At 41.2% G+C, this 27,975-nt stretch overlaps 1 protein-coding gene across 1 annotated transcript; it reads right to left on the reverse strand.

The window, feature by feature from the left end:
* Positions 1-9,648: 9,648 nt before the first annotated feature.
* On the reverse strand, positions 9,649-27,840 carry LOC115193605 (solute carrier family 22 member 7). The gene is made up of 11 exons (XM_029752420.1): positions 27,446-27,840; positions 26,208-26,624; positions 25,316-25,419; positions 25,068-25,222; positions 24,689-24,857; positions 23,902-24,025; positions 21,567-21,676; positions 17,890-18,104; positions 17,060-17,168; positions 16,397-16,609; positions 9,649-10,042 (listed from the first exon to the last, which is right to left on the reverse strand). Exons 2-11 carry the CDS (start codon positions 26,583-26,585, stop codon positions 9,964-9,966), a joined length of 1,656 nt encoding a protein of 551 aa, XP_029608280.1. The 5' UTR covers positions 26,586-26,624; positions 27,446-27,840; the 3' UTR covers positions 9,649-9,963.
* Positions 27,841-27,975: the final 135 nt, after the last annotated feature.

A 27,975-nucleotide genomic window follows, 5' to 3' on the forward strand; every position in this document is an offset into this window, starting at 1 on the left:
GTTTAATAGCTGATGCTTGGTGTTGTGTCACTCCGATCACACTCACCCCAATTAGGCCTAATCTTAGGGAAGAGGGGTAAACAAATGGTTGTGTTTATTCAGCTATAGACAGAGGTGAGATTCCCAGGCTTCTGACAACATTTGCTCTCTATCCCCCCACGGTTGTGTGCCTGCCTTGGAACCATAAGCTTGAAGCCTACTAGTGGAGTGTTCTGAGCTAGAGTTCTACCCCAATAAGTTTTATACACAATCATGTTTTGAACAGGTATCCCACAGCATAGGGATACAGCTTTGTGTGGCTAGATTTTTTTTGTTTCTGGCTTTCAATTATCCTGTTTGACTGTTCATCTGTTCAAGGCCTAACAGGCTAGAGGAAATATCTGTGATAAAAAAATCAACTGTTGAGTAGTACAATTGGAAGAAATGATAGGCCTACTGATAGACCTAGTCAACAGTGGCACTAACGAGTTATATTAATAATAACAAATGATGATGAAGCTGCTGTAAGTGTTAACACAATATAACATAAGCACATTTTATAAAATAATTTGTGATGAATAAATAGCCAAAATAGTTAAAGGAAAACCAATAAATTCACACTGCCTTAAAGAGCTTGTCTTACGTTATTGCGCTGAATTCCCATTCATGGCAAAACCTCCCCCTGACAAGAGTTGCACATCCTCTCACTCCCTCTTGTGGCGTCACCGGGGATAAACTGCAGGTAGGCCTAACTCAATTTCCCCTATTGGCCCTTATTCTTCAGCGGCAGAGGAGCTGTAAAGAAAAATACTGGAGGATCATAGTATAAGACAGGAAGACAAAACCATAGAATTAGAACGCTAGAATGGACATGAATCTTCTTATGATGGTATAAAGGTAAGTCATTTTGATCACAGAGTTGGTCAACTATGGTTTGTCAATGTTGTGATAAGATTTTGTGTAAAATAATGAATGTGAATAATTTATCTGCACTGTATGTTTGTCTAGCTAACCAGACAGTTTTAAAATGAACTGCCAATATGCCAACCTTCCATTCAAATAAAGGAGTCAATCCACAGCCACACTGGCTGAAATCAGTTGATGATAGGACTTAGACAAGTTGTAAATGCAACATGTAGCCTACTGATATTGTATGATATAATAGCATTCACAGCTTTCCAGAAAACAAAAATTGAGACACTTATGGTCTATTTACATATCTTTTATAGGTTATTTATACATGCAATTGTTATAAAACCTGGATAAAGTGTATTCATAATGAAATAACAATATTTTAGGTTGACAATAATTCTATCAATTGTGATATATCACGTCTTACTTTTATTCTACTGCATCAGTGAAATCAAGATTATGCCTCTACTATTAATTCCAATTAGACTGGTATGGATTTCTCCCTGACCAATATGGCTGCCATTTCCCCCCGATTCTGACACTTTGAGGGTTTATGACATTTTTTTGTTACTCTATGGAGAAAAGTTGTTAGGCCTATCTCACATATCTTCAGTGTTTTATTCTAATGGCTGAATCACAGAATAATCTTAATCTTTCTTAATTAATCTTTAGGTCTATTAAAGATGGGACATAAACCAATCATGGATTCAGAGAGTAAATGTACAGTTCAAGTCGGAAGTTTACATAAACTTAGGTTGGAGTCATTAAAACAAATTTTTCAACCACTCCACAAATGTCTTGTTAACAAACTATAGTTTTGGCAAGTCGGTTAGGACATCTACTTTGTGCATGACACAAGGAATTTTTCCAACAATTGTTTACAGATTATTTCACTCATAATTCACTGTATCACAATTCCAGTGGGTCAAAAGTTTGCATACACTAAGTTGACTGTGCCTTTAAACAGCTTGGAAAATTCCAGAAAATGATGTCATGCTTTAGAAGCTTCTGATAGGCTAACTGACATCATTCGAGTCAATTGGAGGTGTACCTGTGGATGTATTTCAAGGCCTACCTTCAAACTCAGTGCCTCTTTGCTTGACATCATGGGAAAATCATAAGAAATCAGCCAAGACCTCAGAAAACAAATTGTAGCCAAGACCTCCACAAGTCTGGTTCATCCTTGGGAGCAATTTCCAAACGTCTGAAGGTACCATGTTCATCTGTACAAACAATAGCACGCAAGTATAAACACCATGGGACCACGCAGCCGTCATACCGCTCAGGAAGGAGACACGTTCTGTCTCCTAGGGCTGAAGGTACATTGGTGCGAAAAGTGCAAATCAATCACAGAACAACAGCAAAGAACCTTGTGAAGATGCTGGAGGAAACAGGTACAAAAGTATCTATATCCACAGTAAAACGAGTCCTATATCGACATAACCTGAAAGGCCGCTCAGCAAGGAAGAAGCCACTGCTCCAAAACCCCCATAAAAAAAGCCAGACTATGGTTTGCAACTGCACATGGGGACAAAGATCGAACTTTTTGGAGAAATGTCCTCTGGTCTGATGAAACAAACAGAACTGTTTGGCCATAATGACCATCGTTATGTTTGGGGGAAAAAGGGGGAGGCTTGCAAGCCAAAGAACACCATCCCAACCGTGAAGCACGGGGGTGGCAGCATCATGTTGTGGGGGTGCTTTGCTGCAGGAGGGACTGGTGCACTTCACAAAATAGATGGCATCATGAGGCAGGAAAATTATGTGGATATATTGAAGCAACATCTCAAGACATCAGTCAAGAAGTTAAAGCTTGGTCACAAATGGGTCTTCCAAATGGACAATGACCCCAATTCACCCAACCTATTGTGGGAAGCTTGTGGAAGGCTACCCGAAAATACAAATTGAGTGTATGTAAACTTCTTACCCACTAGGAATGTGATGAAAGAAATAAAAGCTGAAATAAATAATTCTCTCTACTATTATTCTGACATTTCACAATCTTAAAATAAAGTGGTGATCCTAACTGACCTAAAACGGGGCATTTTTACTAGGATTAAATGTCAGGAATTGTGAAAAACTGAGTTTAATTGTATTTGGCTAAGGTGTATGTAAACTTCTGACTTCAACTGTACATGCAATCACACCCAAAGGTTACGAGTTCTAATCTCATCACAGACAACGTTAGCATTTTAGCTAATTAGCAACTTTTTAACTACTTACTACTTTTTAGCTACTTTACAACTACTTAGCATGTTAGCTAACACTTCTCCGAACTCTAACCCTAAGCTTAACCCTTTTAGCTAACCCTTACCCTAACCTTAAACTTAACCCTTTAGCCTAACTCCTGAATTTAAACCTAACCTTAATCCTAACCCAGCTAATGTTAGCAAGCTAACAAACGGTAGCCACCTAGCCACCTAGCTAGAATTTGTAACATATCATACGTTTTGCAAATTCCTAAGATATTGGACATTTTACAAATTCGTAACATATAATAATTCGTAACACATCGTATACGAAACTCCCGTCAGCCCTCTCCCTCCCCCATGTCCCAACATCTACAGTATATCTGCCTCCAATATGCTTCTGTCACAACTCTAAACCACCCCAGAAAGACCCCTCTATTATCTGTGTGTCCTCTATCCTTAAAGCACCATAGGCAGTCTGCTGGGCTTTCTGATGATCACTTCATTCGTGTTATATCTGCTGCCCTCTGCTCCAAATCCCTTTCCCCTTGGGTCACTTTTTATTCTGTGGTTTTTACAGCTCCATCTCCATCATTTCTGACTCAGGCCATGAAATTAGCCAATGTGAAAATACGGAGAAGAAAAAATCAGTTCTGTGTTCATTTATTATTATAATAACATTACCATGTCTACTGCTGACTTCTTTCTTTAGTGTCTGTACCTCTGTGTTCAGTTACTCCAGGACTCTATGTGGACCAACAGGAAGTGACTGGCGTAAAAGGAGGGAGTATCACTGTTCATTGTTACAATCGTTACAATCAACCTTTTTTTGTTTCTAGCTTCATTTTATGAATCCTGTCATGAGGTTGTAATGATTTTCCACAGATGTGCTTGTCAATTGGAGGATTCCCGAAATCAGAAGGGAATAAGCTGGAAAACCAGGGAATTTATTAAATGTTTCTGGATTTTGTAACCCTATGTAGAATACAACTCAAAACCACAGATGTTGGGAAACACAGATGTAGAATCTTAATTTGAGCCAGTTTGCTGTAGCAGGAAAACAATCCTGCAATAACAGGAAAAGGGAATTATTATGTGGATTATAATTAATGCACATTTTTGTAGGGGTTGATACATTTTTCGTTAAGGGGAAATGAAGTCTGAAATTTCAAAGTGGAAAATTACAAACTTCAGAAGCCTTTTAAAACCTCAAATACAATACAAATTTTACATTTCCGGCATTGCAGGAATGTTCTCCTGCAACAGGGGGATCAAACTGTGACCAACACCTACGACCAGAGTTGTTTGTTGTTTCTCTGTTCTATTATGTTGTAGTCTACTGTGTGGTTTAAATGTGGGAGGTAATGTCTTGTAAAAATGTATTAGAACCACATTAAAGCTACATTTTGGGATTTGGGAAAATATTCAATGCTTATTTAAATGATTTATATCTATTTACCCATTGGTTTTTGAAGAATCTAACTTTTAAATGACTTATAAGGTTAGCACAACTGTCTGTCTTTATAATAACCCAAAATATGTGGTGCTATTACTCCATTACAATTATGTAAATAAACAATGTATAACTTCAAATCATGGTAACAACTACCTCTTGGATGTCATGGACTGTCATTCCTTGCATATAGAGCTCTGTCAAGGATATTGAGACTGGTTACATTTCCCAAACCACATCCCTCAGTTCTATACCAAAACAAGTGATGGGCAGCTGTTGTGTAATTTTTCCCAAAATGTAGCTTTAAGACTGTGTTGTGTTCTGAACCATGAACCACAAACCATGGTTTTGATCTGAGGATCTGTCTGTCGACTCCATCTCTGCAGTGTGAGCTGAGCGTCTGAGTCTAGTACTAAGACCCTATGGCTAAATGTGGTGCATGACAATTCTGCAGTCATTTATCTGTTTGTAATGATTACTATGTTCCAGCAGAGGGCCACAGCTCAGCAATGATTAAGTGCATTGGGTAAAAACGAGTTCATATACAGAATGTAATAGTCTGTCTGCCACTGAGGGACCCATGTTTACACCAACAGCAGCAGGAAGAGAGTTAGAAACAGGGATGTCTAAGTAGATAATGGGCAGCCAGCAATACAGTTATTCTCTTTGGTGCCTTGGTCCTTGATACATTTACACTCAGACACATACCCACACATGGCTCCTCATCTCTTACTGTCCCTCTCCCTCCTCTTCCTCATCTTTTTCAGACTCTTAGGTAAGGGTAATATGTTCCTATTAAGTGATTAAAGGCCCAATGTAGCCGGGTTTTTTTTATCTCAATATGAAACCATTTCTGGGTACCTTGCTGTGATTGTTTTCAATTAAAATGGTAAAAAAAAGAAACAAAAATAGTTTCTCAAGCAAGAATTTTCCTAGGACTATCTGAGAGTGGTCTGAGTGTGGAGGGGAAAATTGAAAACTAGTTGTTATTCGCACAGAAGTTTGGAGCTTTCTTACTTATTCGTCTATCTACTCATTTACCGCCCAGTGATGTCACCAGGCAGCCCAAAAATCCATCCCACCAAAACAGGGTGAAATTTCAAGCAGTCTTTTCAAACAGCTCTTACACTAAAAGTCATCATCATTATTTTCACAATTTCATAGTGTTAGCTCAAAGGCCGGCATATGGAGATATTGAGTCATTTCATCGCACCGTCCAAAGGGAACTTACAGTATGCAGCCGGTATGCATATTTTCCCCGTTCTTTTCCGCCTTCTTGCCATTAAATTACGTTAAGGAGGAAATCGGCACCTTTGCAGCCTCAATGGAAAATGTTTTAGGTACAAACCGTTCTACAGGGGATGCAAATGTATAGCCGACAGCATACGTTCCCTTTGGATGGTAAGATGAAACAACTCAATATCCTAATCTGCGGGCCTATGAGTTACTGTTGCATCTACAGCTGGTGTGTCTGCGTCTGTGAAGACAGGAGTCTCCATCACCATCCTATATTGCTCTGATCAGAAATACTTAAACCATGTGAAATACCAGTGTAAAGGAGATCATTTTGATAGTTTCTCCTTTGTTGTGCGCATTGACCATCCTAAGAACTGTGGTAAAGCCTTAATCTCTGACATCAACCAGCGAACCATCACTGTGACCATGACTGATCTGGAGCCAGAGGACTCAGATATCAGATACCATGATACAATGGTTCTACCTATCTGTCATTCCAGGTAAGATTGATGCAACTCTTACAACTCAGGAATGCAGAATAGGTAGTTGTCTGTAATGATGAGACAATCAGAAATAGCCTGCTTCCACAAACTACTGTACATCACTGGTGTTCTTATTTCATATCCTGGTAACTGGTTCCTTTCCTGGTAACTGGTATCACTATTATTGTTGAAGTTGACCTGACCTGAGGAATGTTGGTGTATGTCTACTTTATGGTCTCTATCAATTGATGATAGTGATGATTTTGGAAGTAGTCGGTTACTACAAAAACACTCAATAGAGGCTCCTGACACTAGAACTCTGAAGTGTTGCAGGCTGGGTATTCCTTGGGTGGTGAAGGGGTATCCTGAGACAGATGGAACATCAGTGACATTATAGCGGCCCACGATGCTGCCGAAGGAAAAGTAGTGAAGGTAAGTGGACATGGGATTGAAAATCAACTGTTATTATGACAATAGACAAAGATAACATTATACTTATTTATAAAATATCATATATTTATACAATATATAAATCATATCAGTCGTTAACTAATGTAACCGTGAAAATACAATTTCAATGTTTTTGTTGTCATTTAGCAGACAGTCTTATCCAGAGGGATTTACAGTAGTGAGTTGATCCATATTTCTTTTTTAAATGTCTGTACTGGTCCCCAAACCCACAACCCTGGCTTTGCAAATTCCATGCTCTACCAACTGAGACACACGGGATATGATCTTGTTACTTCATATTGCCATGCAATATAGGGAAATAACACATACACAAATGTTTAGTTTATTTAGTAAATATTTTCTTTACTCTATTTTCTTAACTACATTGTTGGCTAAGGGTTTATAAGTAAGCATTTCATGGTAAGGTCTGTTGTATTCGGTGCATGTTACAAATACATTTGTATTTTATTCGATGTGAAATGATGCCCTTCAAGCCAATCAGAAACTAGTATTCAACTAGTATACCATGGTATAATATAATATATTTTTTATGACCTCAGTTTTCATATCAGTAATAAACTGCTCCCTGTGGTTGACCCTAGCACACATGCTCAGGTAGAAATGGGCTTTGTCCACTTTTACATTGGCTGTCAGCCACCTGGCAGACTATGGGACCCACCTTTGAGAAACAAAAAACTAAGAAAAAGACATAGAGGCCCTGTTCACTTATAAGATAATAGTCCTGCCTGAGACATGTAAGCTGAATTGTGTCCCTCGGAACAAAACGATTGTCTCTTGGTTCTAATAGTTAAATGAAATTTAAGGAGAATTACAGATTTTATCCCTTCACTACACTTTATCCCTTCACAGATTTAATCCCTTCACTACACTTTATCCCTTCACAGATTTTATCCCTTCACTACACTTTATCCCTTCACAGATTTAATCCCTTCACTACACTTTATCCCTTCACAGATTTTATCCCTTCACTACACTTTATCCCTTCACAGATTTAATCCCTTCACTACACTTTATCCCTTCACACATTTAATCCCTTCACTACACTTTATCCCTTCACAGATTTTATCCCTTCACGTGTTTCAGGAAATGCTCCATCAGCACTCTTCACCAGTGGTGTGTTCTCCTATCCTTGTATATACAGTGAGGGAAAAAAGTATTTGATCCCCTGCTGATTTTGTACGTTTGCCCACTGACAAAGAAATGATCAGTCTATAATTTTAATAGTAGGTTCATTTGAACAGTGAGAGACAGAATAACAACAAAAAAATCCTGAAAAATGCATGTCAAAAATGTTATAAATTGATTTGCATTTTAATGAGGGAAATAAGTATTTGACCCCCTCTCAATCAGAAAGACACCTGTCCACAGAAGCAATCAATCAATCAAATTCCAAACTCTCCACCATGGCCAAGACCAAAGAGCTCTCCAAGGATGTCAGGGACAAGATTGTAGACCTACACAAGGCTGGAATGGGCTACAAGACCATCGCCAAGCACCTTGGTGAGAAGGTGACAACAGTTGGTGCAATTATTCGCAAATGGAAGAAACACAAAAGAACTGTCAATCTCCCTCGGTCTGGGGCTCCATGCAAGATCTCACCTCGTGGAGTTGCAATGATCATGAGAACGGTGAGGAATCAGCCCAGAACTACACGGGAGGATCTTGTCAATGATCTCAAGGCAGCTGGGACCATAGTCCCCAAGAAAACAATTGGTAACACACTACGCCGTGAAGGACTGAAATCCTGCAGCGCCCGCAAGGTCCCCCTGCTCAAGAAAGCACATATACATGCCCGTCTGAAGTTTGCCAATGAACATCTGAATGATTCAGAGGACAACTGGATGAAAGTGTTGTGGTCAGATGAGACCAAAATGGAGCTCTTTGGCATCAACTCAACTCGCCGTGTTTGGAGGAGGAGGAATGCTGCCTATGACCTCAAGAACACCATCCCCACCGTCAAACATGGAGGTGGAAACATTATGCTTTGGGGGTGTTTTTCTGCTAAGGGGACAGGACAACTTCACCGCATCAAAGGGACGATGGATGGGGCCATGTACCGTCAAATCTTGGGTGAGAACCTCCTTCCCTCAGCCAGGGAATTGAAAATGGGTCGTGGATGGGTATTCCAGCATGACAATGACCCAAAACACACAGCCAAGGCAACAAAGGAGTGGCTCAAGAAGAGCACATTAAGGTCCTGGAGTGGCCTAGCCAGTCTCCAGACCTTAATCCCATAGAAAATCTGTGGAGGGAGCTGAAGGTTCGAGTTGCCAAACATCAGCCTCTAAACATTTATGACCTGGAGAAGAACTGCAAAGAGGAGTGGGACAAAATCCCTCCTGAGATGTGTGCAAACCTGGTGGCCAACTACAAGAAACGTCTGACCTCTGTGATTGCCAACAAGGGTTTTGCCACCAAGTACTAAGTCATGTTTTGCAGAGGTGTCAAATACTTATTTCCCTCATTAAAATGCAAATCAATTTATAAAATTTTTGACATGTGTTTTTCTGGATTTTTTGTTGTTGTTATTCTGTCTCTCACTGTTCAAATAAACTTACCATTACAATTATAGACTGATCATTTCTTTGTCAGTGGGCAAACGTACAAAATCAGCAGGGGATCAAATACTTTTTTCCCTCACTGTATGCCCAAATATACAGTAGGCAAAAAATAATTTCAAATTGTTAGCTGAAGAGGTTTTTAAAGATGTTCAGCTTATCCTTGTTTGATCCAGCATTGCACTCATAGTGTTTAATATTGTGTAGAGCTCTTGTTGAGTGAGAAACACTCCCGGCTGTAAGACCATGTATGCCTCCCCACTGGAGAGGAGATTCCTGACTCCAGCCTTTCTCCACCCTGTCCACTTACCCATCTCTTTCTAATAAAGTATCAAAATTATGAAACAAACCAGTGTTGGAAACCAGTGTCCGTGCAATATACAAATATTTATTGAATGTGAATACTGATGTAGCCTATAGTTTGAAAGTGAAGTCACTTCAAATACTGTATATCAACCACAGAGACAAGAGATTGGCAACAGAACCTACATGGTGCATGCAACACGTTCCACTGGAATTGGTTTATTACAGAAGCAATGCTAGAATTAGAAACTCAGCATGCTATAGCCACTCTGTACAACAGTTCTGAAGTCTGAAATATCAGACCCTTGAAATAGTTTGCAACTTGTGTACAGTATGCGGCCCTAAGCAATAACACCTATGCAGTTAAGTAAATGTCTCAGTCACTGATCCAGCTCATTATTTTTCTGTGACTTCAGCAGGACCTCAGTTTTCTCCAGCGGTGAGACAAAGATGGGATTTCTGGAGAGAGAAGGACAATTTTTTGTTTATGTACATACCAGTCAAAAGTTTGGACACAACTACTCATGCAAGGGTTTCTCTTTATTTTTACAATTTTCTACATTGTAGAATAATAGTGACGACATCAAAACTGTGAAATAACACATGGAATCATGAGTAACCAAAAGTGTTAAACAAATCAAAATATATTTTAGATTTTAGATTCTTCAAAGTAGCCATCCTTTGCCTTGATGACAGCTTTGCACACTCTTAACATTCTCTCAACCAGCTTCACCTGGAATGCTTTTCCAACAGTCTTGAAGGAGTTCCCACATATGCTGAGCACTTGTTGGCTGTTTTTCCCTCAATCTGCTGTCCAACTCATCCCAAACCATCTCAATTGGGTTGAGGCCGGGTGATTGTGGAGGCCAGGTCATCTGATGCAGCACTCCATCACTCTCCTTCTTGGTCAAATAGCCCTTACACAGCCTGGAGGTGTGATGGGTCATTTTCCTGTTGAAAGACAAATGATTGTCCCACTAAGCGCAAACCAGAAGGGATGGTGGATTACTGCAGAATGCTGTGGTAACCATGCTGGTTAAGTGTGCCTTGAATTCTAAACAAATCACAGACGGTGAGTAGTAGACTGTCACTAGCAAAGCACCCCCACACCATCACACCTCCTCGTCCATGCTTCATGGTGGGAACCACACATGCAGAGATCATCCGTTCACCCACTCTGCATCTCACAAAGACATGGCAGTTGGAACCAAAAATCTCAAATTTGGACTCATCAGATCAAAGGACAGATTTCCAACAGTCTAATGTCCATTGTTAGTGTTTCATCTTATTGGTGTCCTTTAGTAGTGGTTTCTTTGCAGCAATTCGACCATGAAGGCCTGATTCACACAGTCTCCTCTGAACAGTTGATGTTGAGATGTGTCTGTTACTTGAGCTCTGTGAAGCCTTTATTTGGGCTGCAATTTCTGAGGCTGGTAACTCTAATGAACTTGTCCTCTGCAGCAGAGGTAACTCTGAGTCTTCCTTTACTGTTGAGGTTCTCATGAGAGCCAGTTTCATCATAGCGCTTGATGGTTTTTGCGACTGCACTTGAAGAATCTTTCAAAGTTGTTGAAATTTTCCATATTGACTGACCTTCATGTCTTAAAATATTGATGGATTTTAATTTCTCTTTGCTTATTTGAGCTGTTCTTGCCATAATATGGACTTGGTATTTTACCAAATAAAAAAAAAATCTTCTGTATACTACCTGTGGTCATCAGCGAAATGGGACACACCTGGGCTCTGGTGTGTCCCAGGGATAAATACACCTTTCCCCCATTCATTGAAGAGACTCTCTCCACCCTCTGGGGAGCCAGGCCCAGCCAATCAGAATGAGTTTTTCCCCACAAAAGGGCTTTATTACATACCGAAATACTCCTCATTTTCATCAGCTGTCTGAGTGGCTGGTCTCAGATGATACCGCAGGTGAAGAAACCGGATGTAGAGGTCCTGGGCTGGTGTGGTTACACGTGGTCTGCGGTTGTAAGGCCAGTTGGACGTATTGCCAAATTCTCTAAAATGACGTTGGAGGCGGCTTATGGTAGAGAAATTAATATTCAATTCTCTGTCATCAGCTCTGGTGAACATTCCTGCAGTCAGCATGTCAATTGCACGCTCCCTCAAAACTTGAGACATCTGTGGTATGTGTGTGACAAAACTGCACAGTGGCCTTTTATTGTCCCCAGCACAAGGTGCACCTGTGTAATGACCGTGCTGTTTAATCAGCTTGTTGATATGCCACACCTGTCAGGTGGATGGATTATCTTGGCAAAAGAGAAATGCTCAAATCCAGGGTAGTAAACAAATTTGTGCACCAAATGTTGAGCATATGGAACATTTCTGGGATCTTTGAATTTAAACTCATGAAACATGGAACCAACACTTTACTTGTTGCGTTTATATTTTTGTTCAGTATAGATAGCTACTTTCCACACCGTTGCCGGACAGTAGTCGTCAAGTGGGAGCGAAGGGCACTGTGTCCCGGTGTTGGTGCCGTTCATGCTCTCCCCATTGAGTAGTAGACTGTATGTAAACTCAGCAAAAAAAGAAACGTCCGTTTTTTAGGACCCTGTCTTTCAAAGATAATTAGTAAAAATCCAAATAACTTCACAGATCTTCACTGTAAAGTGTTTAAACACTGTTTCCCATGCTTGTTCAATGAATCATAAACAATTAATGAACATGCACCTGTGGAACGGTCGTTAAGACACTTAACAGCTTACAGACGGTAGGCAATTAAGGTCACAGTTATGAAAACTTAGGATACTAAAGAGGCCTTTCTACTGACTCTGAAAAACACCCAGGGTCCCTGCTCATCTGCGTGAACGTTCCTTAGGAATGCTGTAAGGAGGCATGAGGACTGCAATGTGTCCAGGGCAATAAATTGCAATGTCCATACTGTGAGACGCCTAAGACAGCGCTACAGGGAGACAGAACGGACAGCTGATCATCCTCGCAGTGGCAGACCACGTGTAACAACACCTGCACAGGATCAGTACATCCAAACGTTACACCTGCGGGACAGGTACAGGATGGCAACAACAACTGTCCGAGTTACACCAGGAACGCACAATCCCTCCATCAGTGCTCAGACTGTCTGTAGTAGGCTGAGAGAGGCTGGACTGAGGGTTTGTAGGCCTGTTGTAAGGCAGGTCCTCACCAGACATCAACGGCAACAACGTCGCCTATGGGCACAAACCCACCGTTGCTGGACCAGACAGGACTGGCAAAAAGTGCTCTTCACTGACGAGTCGCAGTTTTGTCTCACTAGGGGTGATGGTCGGATTCGCGTTCATTATCGAAGGAATGAGCATTACATCGAGGCCTGTACCCTGGAGCGGGATCGATTTGGAGGTGGAGGGTCCGTCATGGTCTGGGGCGGTGTGTCACAGCATCATCGGACTGAGCTTGTTGTCATTGCAGGCAATCTCAACACTGTGCGTTACAGGGAAGACATCCTCCTCCCTCATGTGGTACCCTTCCTGCAGGCTCATCCTGACCTGACCCTCCAGCATGACAATGCCACCAGCCATACTGCTTGTTCTGTGCGTGATTTCCTGCAAGACAGGAATGTCAGTGTTCTGCCATGGCCAGCGAAGAGCCCGGATCTCAATCCTATTGAGCACGTCTGGGTCCTGTTGGATCGGAGGATGAGGGCTTGGGCCATTCTCCCCAGAAATGTCCGGGAACTAGCAAATTCCTTGGTGGAAGAGTGGGGTAACACCTCACAGCAAGAACTGACTAATCTTAATGCAGCTGGGGACCACACCAGATACTGACTGTTTCTTTTGATTTTGATCCCCCCTTTGTTCAGGGACACATTATTCCATTCCTGTTAGTCACATGTCTGTGGAACTTGTTCAGTTTATCAGTTTCAGTTTATGTCTTAGTTGTTGAATCTTATGTTCATACAAATATTTACACATGTTAAGTTTTCTGGAAATAAACGTAGTTGACAGTAAGAGGACGTTTCTTTTTTTTGCTGAGTTAACGTATCAAGGTGACATCTAAATGGTTATCAATATTACTTATTTCTTGTGTAGGCTGCAATCCCACTTGAAATAAAATCATGTGAGAGAATACATTGCCATGTATCTACCACCGACAACAAGACTATGATACCCAGTAGGAAGCACTTCAAGTCAGCAGGCACAACACTGGAGCACTGACTGCCGGCTTAAAGCCAATTTATGCTTGATCTGAAAATGTGGTCTAAGGCTCCGTATGAAGAGTGTGACACAATTCTGGAGCTTCCGGAGGCATGCTGTGGCCAAATTCAGCTCTGTACCGCATCGCCGTGCGCCTCCCAAATTGTGTAACAATGTGGAGGGCCCCATATTGCTCCGTATTGACATGATTGTTTGGTGGGAGGTCCTGTATAAACACAAACTCACTTCCTCTACAACTTCCTTCACACCAGCTCTGCTCAGCGAAGCTCAAGAAGTATAAATGCCCTGACTTCTGCAGAGGACGTACAACACTGTACGGCAACTGCAGAAGTCAGATTTACCACGCAGAGCATTTTAATATCGACTCGTAGTGCAGCCCAATCAGCCATGCAAACAGTCTTGAGTGACAACAAAGCTGCCCAATTAGCTGATTCTCTTTTCATACACCCACTCCTTTCAACACATTCGCTCACGCATACTCCTGTCGCCATATTGGGCTGCAGCTACCCATACTCCTGTTGCCATATTGGGCTGCAGCTACCCATACTCCTGTTGCCATATTGGGCTGCAGCTACCCATACTCCTGTTGCCATATTGGGCTGCAGCTACCCATACTCCTGTTGCCATATTGGGCTGCAGCTACCCATACTCCTGTTGCCATATTGGGCTGCAGCTACCCATACTTGCATGATTGGACAATGAAACTCACAGGGCTGAGCTGTTTTATGCTGGTTTGCATGGTTTAGTCCTGCTCTATGCTACTGTAGGCCTAAATCTGTCAGCTATTGTGTTTATTGATTAATTGCAGTTAATATTTTTGGATGGAAAAAGTCTAGGTAACAAATGGGCTATAAATACACAACGTTACTGCTTTGTTTACCCTGGCTAGAGGGACAGGGTGCATAGAAGGCTAGACTATGCAGCTGCTGTTGTTAGTAGCCTACAGTTAATCAGACTTGCAATAAAACATGTCAGATCGCCAATGTTTAGGTGTAGGGTGCTACATTTATGGAATAGTTTTTGCTTGTGTCTGTCAGGAGTGATGTGTTATCACACTTGCTTAACAAATTCCGGAGGAAAGCAGAGAGTGCACCTTGAGCTTTGTGCTTGTTCCTGTCTTGCACGACCTGCGATTTCCGTGAATCTGACTGGTCAAGACATGCAAAGAGCCTGCAGCAGCACTTTGATGTGAAGGACAGAGAGATTGAGTTGACAAATCGGTCTAAAGAACAACCCTATGCCTGTCTTTTTAATGCATCGATATATTTTATTCAACTAACTCAAACTAATAGAAAAGTGCTGTTGCAAATCCCTTACAAAAAAATATTGCCGTTTTGAAACTGCAGTAAAAGTGCAGTAACTGCATTCAACTGTGGTATTTTGGACGCAGTAATTGCAGAATAACTGCAGTTACACTGCAAAATTACTGCAGTAAAGAAAACAGTGTTATTTTTGATGCAGTATTTACAGCATACTGTAGTTATAGTGCACTTTAACTGCAGTGTATTGCAGTGTAACTGCACTCTGATTGCAAGGGATGCCTCCTCGTACCATGTTTTCCTGCCGGCCCTGGTAGACAGTAGTGTAAAGTAACTAAGTACAAATACTTTGAAGTACGAAAGTTGTACATACTATTTATATTTTTTGACTACTTTTACTTTTACTCCCCTATTTCCAAAGCAAGTATGTACTTTTTACTCCCATACATTTTCCCTGACACCTAAAAGTACTCGTTACATTTTGAATGCCTGGACAAGAAAATGGTCCAATTCAAGCACTTATAATGAGAACATGTGGTCATCCAGTTTCACCTGTTCACCGGATGTGCTACCTGTCCCAGACTTGCTGTTTTCAACTCTCTAGAGACAGCAGGTGCGGTAGAGATAGTCTGAATGATCGGCTATGAAAAGCCAACTGACATATACTCCTGAGGTGCTGACCCGTTGCACCCTCGACAACCACTGTGATTATTATTATTTGACCCTGCTGGTCATCTATGAACATTTGAACATCTTGGCCATGTTCTGTTATTATCTCCACCCGGGACAGCCAGAAGAGGACTGGCCACCCTTCATCGCCTAGTTCCTCTCTAGGTTTCTTCCTAGGTTTTGGCCTTTCTAGGGAGTTTTTCCTAGCCACCGTGCTTCTACACCTGCATTGCTTGCTGTTTGGGGTTTTAGGCTGGGTTTCTGTACAGCACTTTGTGACATCAGCTGATTTAAGAAGGGCTTTATAATACATTTGATTGATTGATCCCTGCTGCCTCTGATCTGGCAGACTTAATAAACACAAATGCTTAGTTTGTAATTGATGTCTGAGAATTAGTGTTCCCCTGGCTATCCGTAAATAAATCAAAAACAAGAAAATTGTGCCATCTGTTTTGCTTAATATAAGGAATTTGAAATGATTTATAGCAATTACATTTATTTTGGATACTTAAGTATATATTTTTTAAAACACTTAGACTTTTACTCAAGTAGTATTTTCCTGGGTGAATATCACTTTTACTTGAGTCATTTTCTGTTAAGATATCTTTACTTTTACTCAAGTATGACCATTTGGTACTTTTCCACTACTGCTGGTATATACTGTAACAGCGGGTTACAAATTACACTGACAATCTTTGTGAAGTCGGCTGGGTTACCTTTTTTTTGTTTGTTCAATGTCCTCAATGGTCTCTGGCAGCCTTGCATTGTGGGTTTCTGGGAGAAGGAAGGCCACCAGACCAGAAAGAATGGACACAAAACAGATGATGACTTCAGGGAGGGGCTTCCACACGTCCTCCAATAGAATGATGAGGGGTGCTATGGACACGCCCAACCGAGCCATGAAGTTACTGTAACCCAACCCATTTTGTCTGTTAGGGAGAAAATGTTGATAGTGAGACTCAGAATACTCCTGTTGAGACTGAAGCTGTCCTAATATGGACACCGTACGTTGCATTCCACAGGTCTCCCTTGAAAAATACGTATTTTCACCTCAATGGGACAACATGGTAAAATAAAGGTTACATTTATTTTAGTTAGTAATTTTTGTTATGCGGCCTGAGCAACTCTCACGGCTCCCCTGACGCACTGCCTTTGCTGATAAATACTTTGTTGAGGGAAAATGTACTTGATACGATTGTGATGTGTTGTTGTCTCACCTAGCTATCTTAAGATGAATGCACCAATTGTCAGTTGCTCTAGTTAAGAGCGTCTGCTAAATTACTAAAATGTCAATGTAAAATGTTAAATAAATCATGCTTCAGTTTGAGGTAACGAACTCTAATAGTGTTTCACTGTAAAAATGCACCGGTAAATCTGACCTTACGACCGTAGGGTAGAGTTCAGCTGTATACAAGATGACAGTGGTGAAGGAGGCCTCTGATAGGCCTTTCCCAAGCACAGCGACGATGGTGCGAACATGCCACTGACCTGAACAGAGGAACAAAACAACAGATCCTGAGGATAAGTGTCACGGTTGTCGTAGGAAGGAGCGGACCAAAGTGCAGCGTGTGTGTCGTTCCACATTTTATTTATACTGTGAAACTATGCAATACATAAATAAACTGAATGACAAAAACAACAAACTGTGGCGCAGAGGTGAAACATACACTACTCAAAATTAATCTCCCACAAACCCAGGTGGGACAAACACCAACTTAAATATGACCTCCAATTAGAGACAACGATGACCAGCTGCCTCTAATTGGAGATCATCTCAAACAAAGCCCAACATAGAAATACAAAACTAGAACAACCCAACATAGAAATACAAAACTAGAACATAACAACATAGAAAAACTAAACTAGAAAACCCCCCTGTCACGCCCTGACATACTCTACTAAAATAACAGCTTACTATGGTCAGGACGTGACAATAAGACTGTCATCTCTCAAACACTGATGAAAAAAAGGCAAAATAATAAACATCCCTTACTGTCCAATTTACTCCACATAATCATTTAGGAATTCTATTGGGTTACACTTTATTATAAACGTTCATAAGCATTTATAAACTTTTTATACAATATTAATAAATATATATTTCTTTATTCATATTATTTCTTTGCATATAAGCATTAAAATTCATAATTAATTTACAACCTTTGTGATCATTTATAAAGCAATTATAATGGCCTATTTATGTAGTCACCTTTGGGCACAAAGATGTTGATGGCGATGCAGGTTCCCGTTAGCAGAAGGGTGCCTGCCTGGCAGTGTTTCCGACCAATGGTATTGAGACAGAAGTAGACGACCATCTTGGCGGGCACCTCGATGGCAGAGTAGATAAAGTGGGTGAGGTAGACATTCAGGCCAAACCCTGTAATGTTTAAACTGATCCCATAGTATGTTGAGGCCACGCCATACCTGTGAGGAGAGGACACAATGAGATCTACGTTGTGTTTGTCATAAGTTGCGTCTCTGTCACTAGGTCGCATCATGCCATTGTTATGAACGTTCTCAAGCCGCCCTCTATAGCAGTGCCCTAAAGTCGTGATAAGCCCAGTCATTCTGGATGGAGGCTAATGACTGTTTAGGCTAAATTACACTATCGTGACTGGAAATACGATGACATTGCCAAAGTAGTCAATGAGGCATAAATTATGTTTGACTTGATATAGATAAAAGATAACTCACAGACACATAAGGACACTTTCTACAGAAACAGATTAAACAGATTAATCAAGAGCTCTATCCAATCAGATCTGCTTTCGCCGACATCATTGCGGGGGTGTCGGAGGTGGAACTGCGTTAGACCTGTCAAATTCACAAGTGTCTTCCGGCATTATACCTATAGCGGACATTGCCATTGGATGCATTAACAGAAATCCCATGCAGCCTTGTTTACAAGTTCAAACACTGGAATGAGAGATGTAATTTACACTTCGATAAGGATGATAAAAATATTCATGACTTAGTTTTATGATTTTTCAATTTGAGCATAATTATTTCTATATAGCCTACACGTTCTCGTTCTAATCTTCTACCGCCCTACCGCGAGTGGGGCGGTTGGGGCTTAGTGACAATCATTGCAAGGGCAGCTACTCACGATTTTATAGCTCCAAGGCAGTTCTACCTCTGACACTGCCAAAACATCAGCTATGCGGGTGTGTGCTATCGCTGGTTAATGCTTGATCTAATTGAATCTAGGCCTAAAACTAGTCCAGTATTAAGAAGCACTTTCAATGGAGATTCCTCATTGGTTTGTGTACTGTATGGACCGCAAACCAGTCTATACAGTACCGGTCCATACAGCCTCGTTTTAGGCCTAGATTCTAAACCAGTCCATACAGCCCCAAACCAGTCTATACAATACCGGTCCATACAGCCTAGTTTTAGGCCTAGATTCTAAACCAGTCCATACAGTACAAGTCCATACAGTACCGGTCCATACAGCCCCAAACTAGTCCATACAGTACCGGTCCATACAGTACCGGTCCACACAGCCCCAAACCACTCTATACAGTACTGCAAACCAGTCCATACAATACTACAAACCAGTCCATACAGCCCCAAACCAGTCCATACAGTACAGCAAACCAGTCCATACAGACGCAAACCAGTCCATACAGCCCCAAACAAGTCTATATAGTACTGCAAACCAGTCTATACAGTACAGCAAACGGGTCAATACAGCCCCAAACCAGACTATACAGTACTGCAAACCAGTCCATACAGTACCGGTCCATACAGCCCCAAACTAGTCCATACAGTACCGGTCCATACAGTACCGGTCCATATAGCCCCAAAACAGTCTATACAGTACTGAAAACCAGTCCATACAATACTACAAACCAGTCCATACAGCCCCAAACCAGTCCATACAGTACAGCAAACCAGTCCACACAGCCCCAAACCAGTCCATACAGTACTGCAAACCAGTCCATACAGCCCCAAACAAGTCTATACAGTACTGCAAACCAGTCCATACAGTACTGCAAACGGGTCCATACAGCCCCAAACCAGTCTATACAGTCCTGCAAACCAGTCCATACAGTACTGCAAACCAGTCCATACAGTACCGGTCCATACAGCCCCAAACCAGTCCACACAGTACCGGTCCATACAGTACCGGTCCATACAGCCCCAAACCAGTCCATACAGTACTTCAAACCAGTCCATACAATACTGCAAACCAGTCCATACAGTACACACAAATAGACACAAAGCAGTGTAATGATTTGTGACAGATATGAGACCAGGGATAGTCACCACACTATGTCTGTTATTAGAGCCAGATATAGTCACCACACTATGTCTGTTATTAGAGCCAGATATAGTCACCACACTATGTCTGTTATTAGAGCCAGATATAGTCACCACACTATGTCTGTTATTAGAGCCAGATATACTCACCACACTATGTCTGTTATTAGAGCCAGATATAGTCACCACACTATGTCTGTTATTAGAGCCAGATATAGTCACCACACTATGTCTGTTATTAGAGCCAGATATACTCACCACACTATGTCTGTTATTAGAGCCAGATATAGTCACCACACTATGTCTGTTATTAGAGCCAGATATAGTCACCACACTATGTCTGTTATTAGAGCCAGATATAGTCACCACACTATGTCTGTTATTAGAGCCAGATATAGTCACCACACTATGTCTGTTATTAGAGCCAGATATACTCACCACACTATGTCTATTAGAGCCAGATATACTCACCACACTATGTCTGTTATTAGAGCCAGATATACTCACCACACTATGTCTGTTATTAGAGCCAGATATAGTCACCACACTATGTCTGTTATTAGAGCCAGATATACTCACCACACTATGTCTGTTATTAGAGCCAGATATAGTCACCACACTATGTCTGTTATTAGAGCCAGATATAGTCACCACACTATGTCTGTTATTAGAGCCAGATATAGTCACCACACTATGTCTGTTATTAGAGCCAGATATACTCACCACACTATGTCTGTTATTAGAGCCAGATATAGTCACCACACTATGTCTGTTATTAGAGCCAGATATAGTCACCACACTATGTCTGTTATTAGAGCCAGATATAGTCACCACACTATGTCTGTTATTAGAGCCAGATATAGTCACCACACTATGTCTGTTATTAGAGCCAGATATAGTCACCACACTATGTCTGTTATTAGAGCCAGATATAGTCACCACACTATGTCTGTTATTAGAGCCAGATATAGTCACCACACTATGTCTGTTATTAGAGCCAGATATAGTCACCACACTATGTCTGTTATTAGAGCCAGATATACTCACCACACTATGTCTGTTATTAGAGCCAGATATAGTCACCACACTATGTCTGTTATTAGAGCCAGATATAGTCACCACACTATGTCTGTTATTAGAGCCAGATATAGTCACCACACTATGTCTGTTATTAGAGCCAGATATAGTCACCACACTATGTCTGTTATTAGAGCCAGATATAGTCACCACACTATGTCTGTTATTAGAGCCAGATATAGTCACCACACTATGTCTGTTATTAGAGCCAGATATACTCACCACACTATGTCTGTTATTAGAGCCAGATATACTCACCACACTATGTCTGTTATTAGAGCCAGATATACTCACCACACTATGTCTGTTATTAGAGCCAGATATAGTCACCACACTATGTCTGTTATTAGAGCCAGATATAGTCACCACACTATGTCTGTTATTAGAGCCAGATATACTCACCACACTATGTCTGTTATTAGAGCCAGATATACTCACCACACTATGTCTGTTATTAGAGCCAGATATAGTCACCACACTATGTCTGTTATTAGAGCCAGATATAGTCACCACACTATGTCTGTTATTAGAGCCAGATATACTCACCACACTATGCCTGTTAGTAGAGCCAGTCTTCTCATCTTTGGGGTCCTCACCAGGTCCAGGTAGGAGTAGGTCTTGTTATGGTTGTCCATGCCAACCACATCAGACAGGTGCTAAGCAGTATGGGAGAGAGGCTAAGGTAGTTTATTTTGTCTTATTTAACCAGGTAAGTTGACTGAGAAAACATTCTCATTTACAGCAACGACATGGGGAATAGTTACAGGGGAGAAGAATGAGCCAATTGTAAACTGGGGATGATTAGGTGACCGTGATGGTATGAGGGCCAGATTGGGAATTTAGCCAGGACACCAGGGTTAACACCCCTACTCTTACGATAAGTGCGTTGGGATCTTTAATGACCTCAGAGAGTCAGGACACCCGTTTAATGTCCCATCCAAAAGACAGCACCCTACACAGGGCAATGGTAGTTTTTTTCAGACCAGAGGAAAGGCTGCCTCTTACTGGCCCTCCAAAACCCCTTTCAGCAACATCTGGTCTTCCATCCAGGGACCAATCCTGCTTAGCTTTAGAAGCAAGGCAGCAGTGGGATGCAGGGCAGTATGCTGCTGGCTTGTGATAGTTAGTTCTAGTGTGTTACATTATGGCTAGTGTATCCTCCACATACAGTACCAGTCAAAAGTTTGGACACATCTACTCATTCCAGGGTTTTTCTTTATGTTTTTACTATTTTCTACATTGTAGAATAATAGTGAAGACATCAAAACTATTAAATAACACATATGGAATCATGTAGTAACCAAAAACGTGTTAAACAAATCAAAATATATTTTAAATTTGAGATTCTTCAAAGTAGCCACCCTTTGCCTTTATGACAGCTTTGCACACTCTTGGCATTCTCTCAACCAGCCTCACCCGGAATTATTTTCCAACAGTCTTGAAGGAGTTCACACATATTCTGAGCACTTTTCCTTAACTCTGCGGTCCATCTCCTCCCAAACCATCTCAATTGGGTTGAGGTTGGGTGATTGTTGAGGCCAGGTCATCTGATGCAGCACTCCATCACTCTCCTTATTGGTTAAATAGCCCTTACACAGCCTGGAGGTGTGTCGGGTCATTGTCTTGTTGAAAAACAAATGATTGTCCCTCTAAGTGCAAACCAGATGGGATGGCAAATCGCTGCAGAATGCTGTGGTAGCCATGCTGGTTGTGTGCCTTGAATTCTAAATAAGTTACAGACAGTGTCACCAGCAAAGCACCCCCACACCATCACACCTCCTCTTCCATGCTTCATGATGGGAACCACACATGCGGAGATCATCCGTTCACCTACTCTGCATCTCACAAAGACACGTCTGTTGGAACCAAAAATCTCAAATTTGCACTCATCAGACCAAAGGACAGATTTCCACCGGTCTAATGTCCATTGTTTGTGTTTCTTGGCCCAAACATATCTCTTCTTCTTATTGATGTCCTTTAGTAGTGGTTTCTTTGCAGCAATTCCACCATGAAGGCCTGATTCACGCAGTCTCTGAACAGTTGATGTTGAGATGTGTCTGTTACTTGAGCTCTGTGAAGCCTTTATTTGGGCTGAAATTTCTGAGGCTGGTAACTCTAATAAACTTATCCTCTTCAGCAAAGGTAACTCTGGGTCTTCCTTTCCTGTGGAGGTCCTTGAGAGCCAGTTTCATCATAGCGCTTGATAGATTTTGCGACTGCACTTGAAGAAACTTTCAACGTTCCTGAAATTTTCTGGATTGACTGACCATGTCTTAAAGTAATGATGGACTGTCAATTCTCTTTGCTTATTTGTTTAGTTCTTGCCATAATATGGACTTTGTATTTTACTAAATAGGGCTATCTTCTGTATACCACCCCTACCTTGTCACATTATAACTGATTGGCTCAAACGCATTAAGAAGGAAAGAAATTCCACAAATTAACTTTTAACAAGGCACACCTATTAATTGAAATGCATTCTAGTTGACTACCTCATGAAGCTGGTTGAGAGAATGCCAAGTGTGCAAAGCTGTCATTGAGGCAAAGGGTGGCTACTTGAAGAACCTCAAATATAAAATGCATTTTGATTTGTTTAACACTTTTTTGGTTACTACATGAGTCCATATGTGTTATTTCGTAGTTTTGATGTCTTCACTATTAGTCTACAATGTCAAAAATAGTAAAAATAAAGCAAAGCCCTTGAATGAGTAGGTGTGTCCAAACTTTTGACTGGTACTGTATATTTGTGCTTCAAACCTATGCTCTTTCTAACACTTCATAACTGTAGTGAAGCTGTATAAATGATTGCATGCCATGTGAATTTTTGAATAAGAGCAATTATTAGCAGTAAATACTGGCAACTGAAAATTGTTGCATTTACCTCAAGTTTGATTTTGGACGTGAAGTCCTTTCTGTTGTTAAAACGAGCACATTTCTCCAGGTAAAGATGGGCTCTTTCCACTTTGCCATTGGCTATGAGCCACCTGGCAGACTCAGGGAGCCACCTGCAGTGATGATGAACCATTACAATGGGTCAAAGCACAATAATAACCAGTTGTGTGAATTTGGAGTGTAGCCTCAAATCCTGACTCAAATTTGGGTTCCTGTGACTCGCAGTCCAACACTTCAACTGTTATGCCAAGAAGTGGTCCGACCCTCTTGAAGAGGTCACTAAGGACCTTGTCCTAAGGTCACTACAATACTGTAGTGAACTATATTTAAGCGATAAGGCCCGAGGGTGTGTGGTATAGAGAGTGCCCGAATACAGCCCTTAGCCGTGGTATATTGGCTAAATAACACAAACCACAGAGGTGCATTATTGCTGTTATAAACTGGCTACAAATGTAACAAGAACAGTAAAAAAGACATGTTTTGTCATACCCGTGGTATGCGGCCTCATATACCACGGCTTTCAGCCAATCAGCATTCAGGGCTCGAACCACCCAGTTTATATTATACAGTAGTATACTGTATGTGATGCAAAATTTGGAATGTGCATTATTCAGGTGAGTTCTTCTACACCATGGTGGTGGGTGGGGCTGGTTACACATGTATAGATATACATCTTTGTCTGCATCTTGTACCATGCTGTATCAAAAACATGTCAAATCCAGATATCCATTGATATGTTTAGGATATGGTCCAGATATCACCCAGTGTATTCTTACCACCAAGTGATGATAGCCAAGCCCAGGGGTGCGGAGACAGCAATCATTAGCATCCGCCAATCATTCACTTGATACGCAATGCCCGCTAGCATCATGTTGCCAAACGACCAGGCCATGCTGCCCGTTATACCTATTAATGCCCGGTGCTTAATGTCCACCCACTCCACACCTTGAAAGAACGTAAATAGAGTTTAACAAAAAAAATTTTTTTTTTTTTTTTCACTTTACATTAAGTTTCTCTTAGACCTCCGTAACAACACTATTAAATAGACTGTATTAACATGTTGTTAGGTAATACTTTCATAACTGCATTTAATTCAATTGCTTTGCAATGGAGTCTAACATTTTGTTCATATGAAAGCTATAGAGCTTAGCTTACTGAGAACAGTCGAGATGATGCTGATGCCTGTAAGTCCAAAGCCAGTAAAGAATCTCATCACTCCGAACATGGTATAGGAGTTAGAGAACGCACTGGCAAATCCAAATACCATGGATATGGTATAAGACACCAATAGCATAGGCTTCCTCCCAAACCTGGAAAAGAGCATTGAAGAAACATAGCCACTAATAAATAATTCAATGTAAAGAAAGAATGTAGATATCAGTTATTGGGGTAAAATGACCTACTTGTCAGTGAGGGTACCAAAGGCTATAGCTCCAATCATCACACCAACAAAGAAAATGGTGGCTGTGGCTTTATTCATGCCTTTTCTGTCACAGACAAGGTCCCACTTTATAGAAAGAGGAGCAATGATAGTGACAGTCAAGAAAGCATGCATTCACAATTCCTATTATATGTATCAGTTGAAGTAGGATAATAATAATAAGGATAATAGTATGTTACTTAAAGTGGGGACAATATCTAACCAGTGAAATTCTGATTTAATAAATAGGCACAGAATTGCATGTAATGTGGCTATAACAACAAACCAGGGAATTTGAAAATAATTGACTAACTCTGAGGGGTCTCATTTAAAACATTTTTCTCTCTTAATTGTCTTACAGAGTTTTCAGTTTGGTTCTGTATTGTATTCATGGGTCAAGACACTGTATAATTTGCTCAAAGCCTTGGTTAATACAAAATGACATTAATCTGCTAGTCGTAGGTCGAACATCATTATAATCATTCATGTACTGCAAATAGACCACAATTAAGGCCAAACAGGCAAGAAGTCTACATTTCATTTGACAATATCATAATCGTTTCATACCTTGATTATATCGAGACAGGATCGATCACACACTGTTTGTCTCTCTATTTACTCATGGGAATACTTAGGAATAGAAATGCTAACGTATAATATTTTTGAGCTGAATTCCTTTTTTATTTTTATTTTTTATTAAGAAAACATTTGGGGCCAAATAAAATCGCTTGCAGGACGAATTTGGTCAATGGGCCGCCTATTGCCTTCCTCTGCTTTATTCCTTTTATCTTGTCAACCTTTGTAATTTGCTTTGGCCTTTGAACCATTAGCATCAGCTATCCACCACTCAACTGATATCATTGGAAGTATTTTACCTCTGTCGCCATAGTGGATTTGAAGGTGCTGTTGTCATATGCCCATCCATTCTGACAGGGGACTGTAGCTAGGTCACTGTTATTGGAGTTGGACAGGATGTGGAGCTGGGGCTCTGGGAACATCTTACAGGAGCTTGGAGTCCCATCTTCCTGTACTGGAATGCTGACAGTCAGTCTCTGCTCCTGGGTCAGATTCCCAAAGATGTTGCCATCATCCAGAGCGCTGAGGTCACAGTGGTGAGAGGGTACGGCGGCAATGAAGTTATTCAGCAGGAAGTGAAACGGTAGTATCACTCGAGGGATACAGAGCAGAGTGACGATCAGCACCTGAAACCATCCACAGCCATCGATCTCCTCTAGAATGTTTTCAAACTTCATCCTCAAGCTTGGGCAAGTGGGTGATCCTTTGCAATACGGCTAAAAGTGGAAGACAATCAATTTAATTTAAGCCATGCAGAAAATTGACACATACCCTACTGTGTTGTTTGTATGCAGTCTGCAATGAGGAAAATGTGAGTGCGCTAATGCGGAGGTAGGATCTTAAATTGGTCACCCTGATCCAGGAGAACTTTCCTTGTTGTGTATTTGAGGTTTCAAATTTAAAAAGATATCTGAAGTTTGTAATTTCCACAGAAAAATGTATCAACCGCTACAAAAATGTCAATTAACTACAACTCTAAGCTGTTGGGGGGGGGGGGGGGGGGGGGGTTGTAGAGCAAAACGGAGAACACCATCGTAAAAGTGAGTGTCTCTTGTTTCCAGTGGGATCATATTAGTTTGTAGCCCAAACGGTTCGCACACTACAGACAGAAGTTGGCACATCAGCTTTACCGACTTCAGATGAGTCCTGTGGGGGTTTTACCGTTCGGACGCTACAGACGTTTTCGTGAGAAGACCGATTTTCGGGATTTCTCAGTCTGACAAACATTGCTGTAGCTCGGCCTCCTTCCATGCAGATGCGTAAGGCTGACAAATGTGGATGCGATGGATTGAGATGCAGTCCATGCAAAAATATATATTATTAGCTTAAACTGACAGATTTTGATGGGGGTTTATTTTATTATGTTACTTAGATTGACACACACGCACTCTTAAGGATTTATTTATAATCCACATAATAATTCACATTTCCTGTTGCTGCAGGATTATTTTCCTGCTGTAGCAAACTGGCTCAAATTAAGATCCTACATCTGTATTCATCCATGGAGCTTGAGAGGATTAAATCATTTAGGACTTACTTAGTAGAGGTCTTGGGTCCAGAGAGGGTGGGCGAGAGACTCTTCTGGTCAGTACTTCCCTTCAGCAGTGGGACCACAGACAACTCTCCGCACAGGTTGAAGTCTTGAGTCCTAAGAGCTAGCCTGCCTTCTGATGTCCTCTCTACTGGCAACACGTCCTTCTCAGGTAGAAACACCTCCACTGGCTTTCCAACGGAAGTAGAAGTAGATAGGTCTCTAAGTCACCTTCAATAAGCTTTGAGGAAATATGTTCCCAGACCCCAGATAACCAAAATGGGAAACAACGTTTACGCCACTTCCAGACTCAATCACACTCACCCTCTCTCCCCACCTCCCGACCCCCTGCGCTGGGAGCAGAGTTCAGAAACTAGACTGTTGTGTTAGCTGACAGCTGGACCAGTGTGAGGCAAGCACATTGGCCAAGAGCTGAGCTGTTTTGATTGGAGAGGTGTGACAAACATTTTAAATTTGTTTATATTATATTTTTTTGTCTCAAGATATTGGTACGTTGATACACTGTTGACATTGTG

The sequence above is a fragment of the Salmo trutta genome, chromosome 5, assembly GCF_901001165.1.
Source record: "Salmo trutta chromosome 5, fSalTru1.1, whole genome shotgun sequence".
In the NCBI taxonomy this organism is placed as follows: domain Eukaryota; kingdom Metazoa; phylum Chordata; class Actinopteri; order Salmoniformes; family Salmonidae; genus Salmo; species Salmo trutta.

Coding starts and splice junctions, on each gene's coding strand:
- LOC115193605 (XM_029752420.1), bottom strand. CDS start 26,585: ATGAAGTTTGAAAACATTCTAGAGGAGATCGATGGCTGTGGATGGTTT. Junction 24,026..24,688: donor TTGGCTATCATCACTTGGTG/GTAAGAATACAC, acceptor TCATCACTGCAG/GTGGCTCCCTGAGTCTGCCA. Junction 10,043..16,396: donor ATTGAACAAACAAAAAAAAG/GTAACCCAGCCG, acceptor TTCTCTCTCCAG/AAATCCCATCTTTGTCTCAC.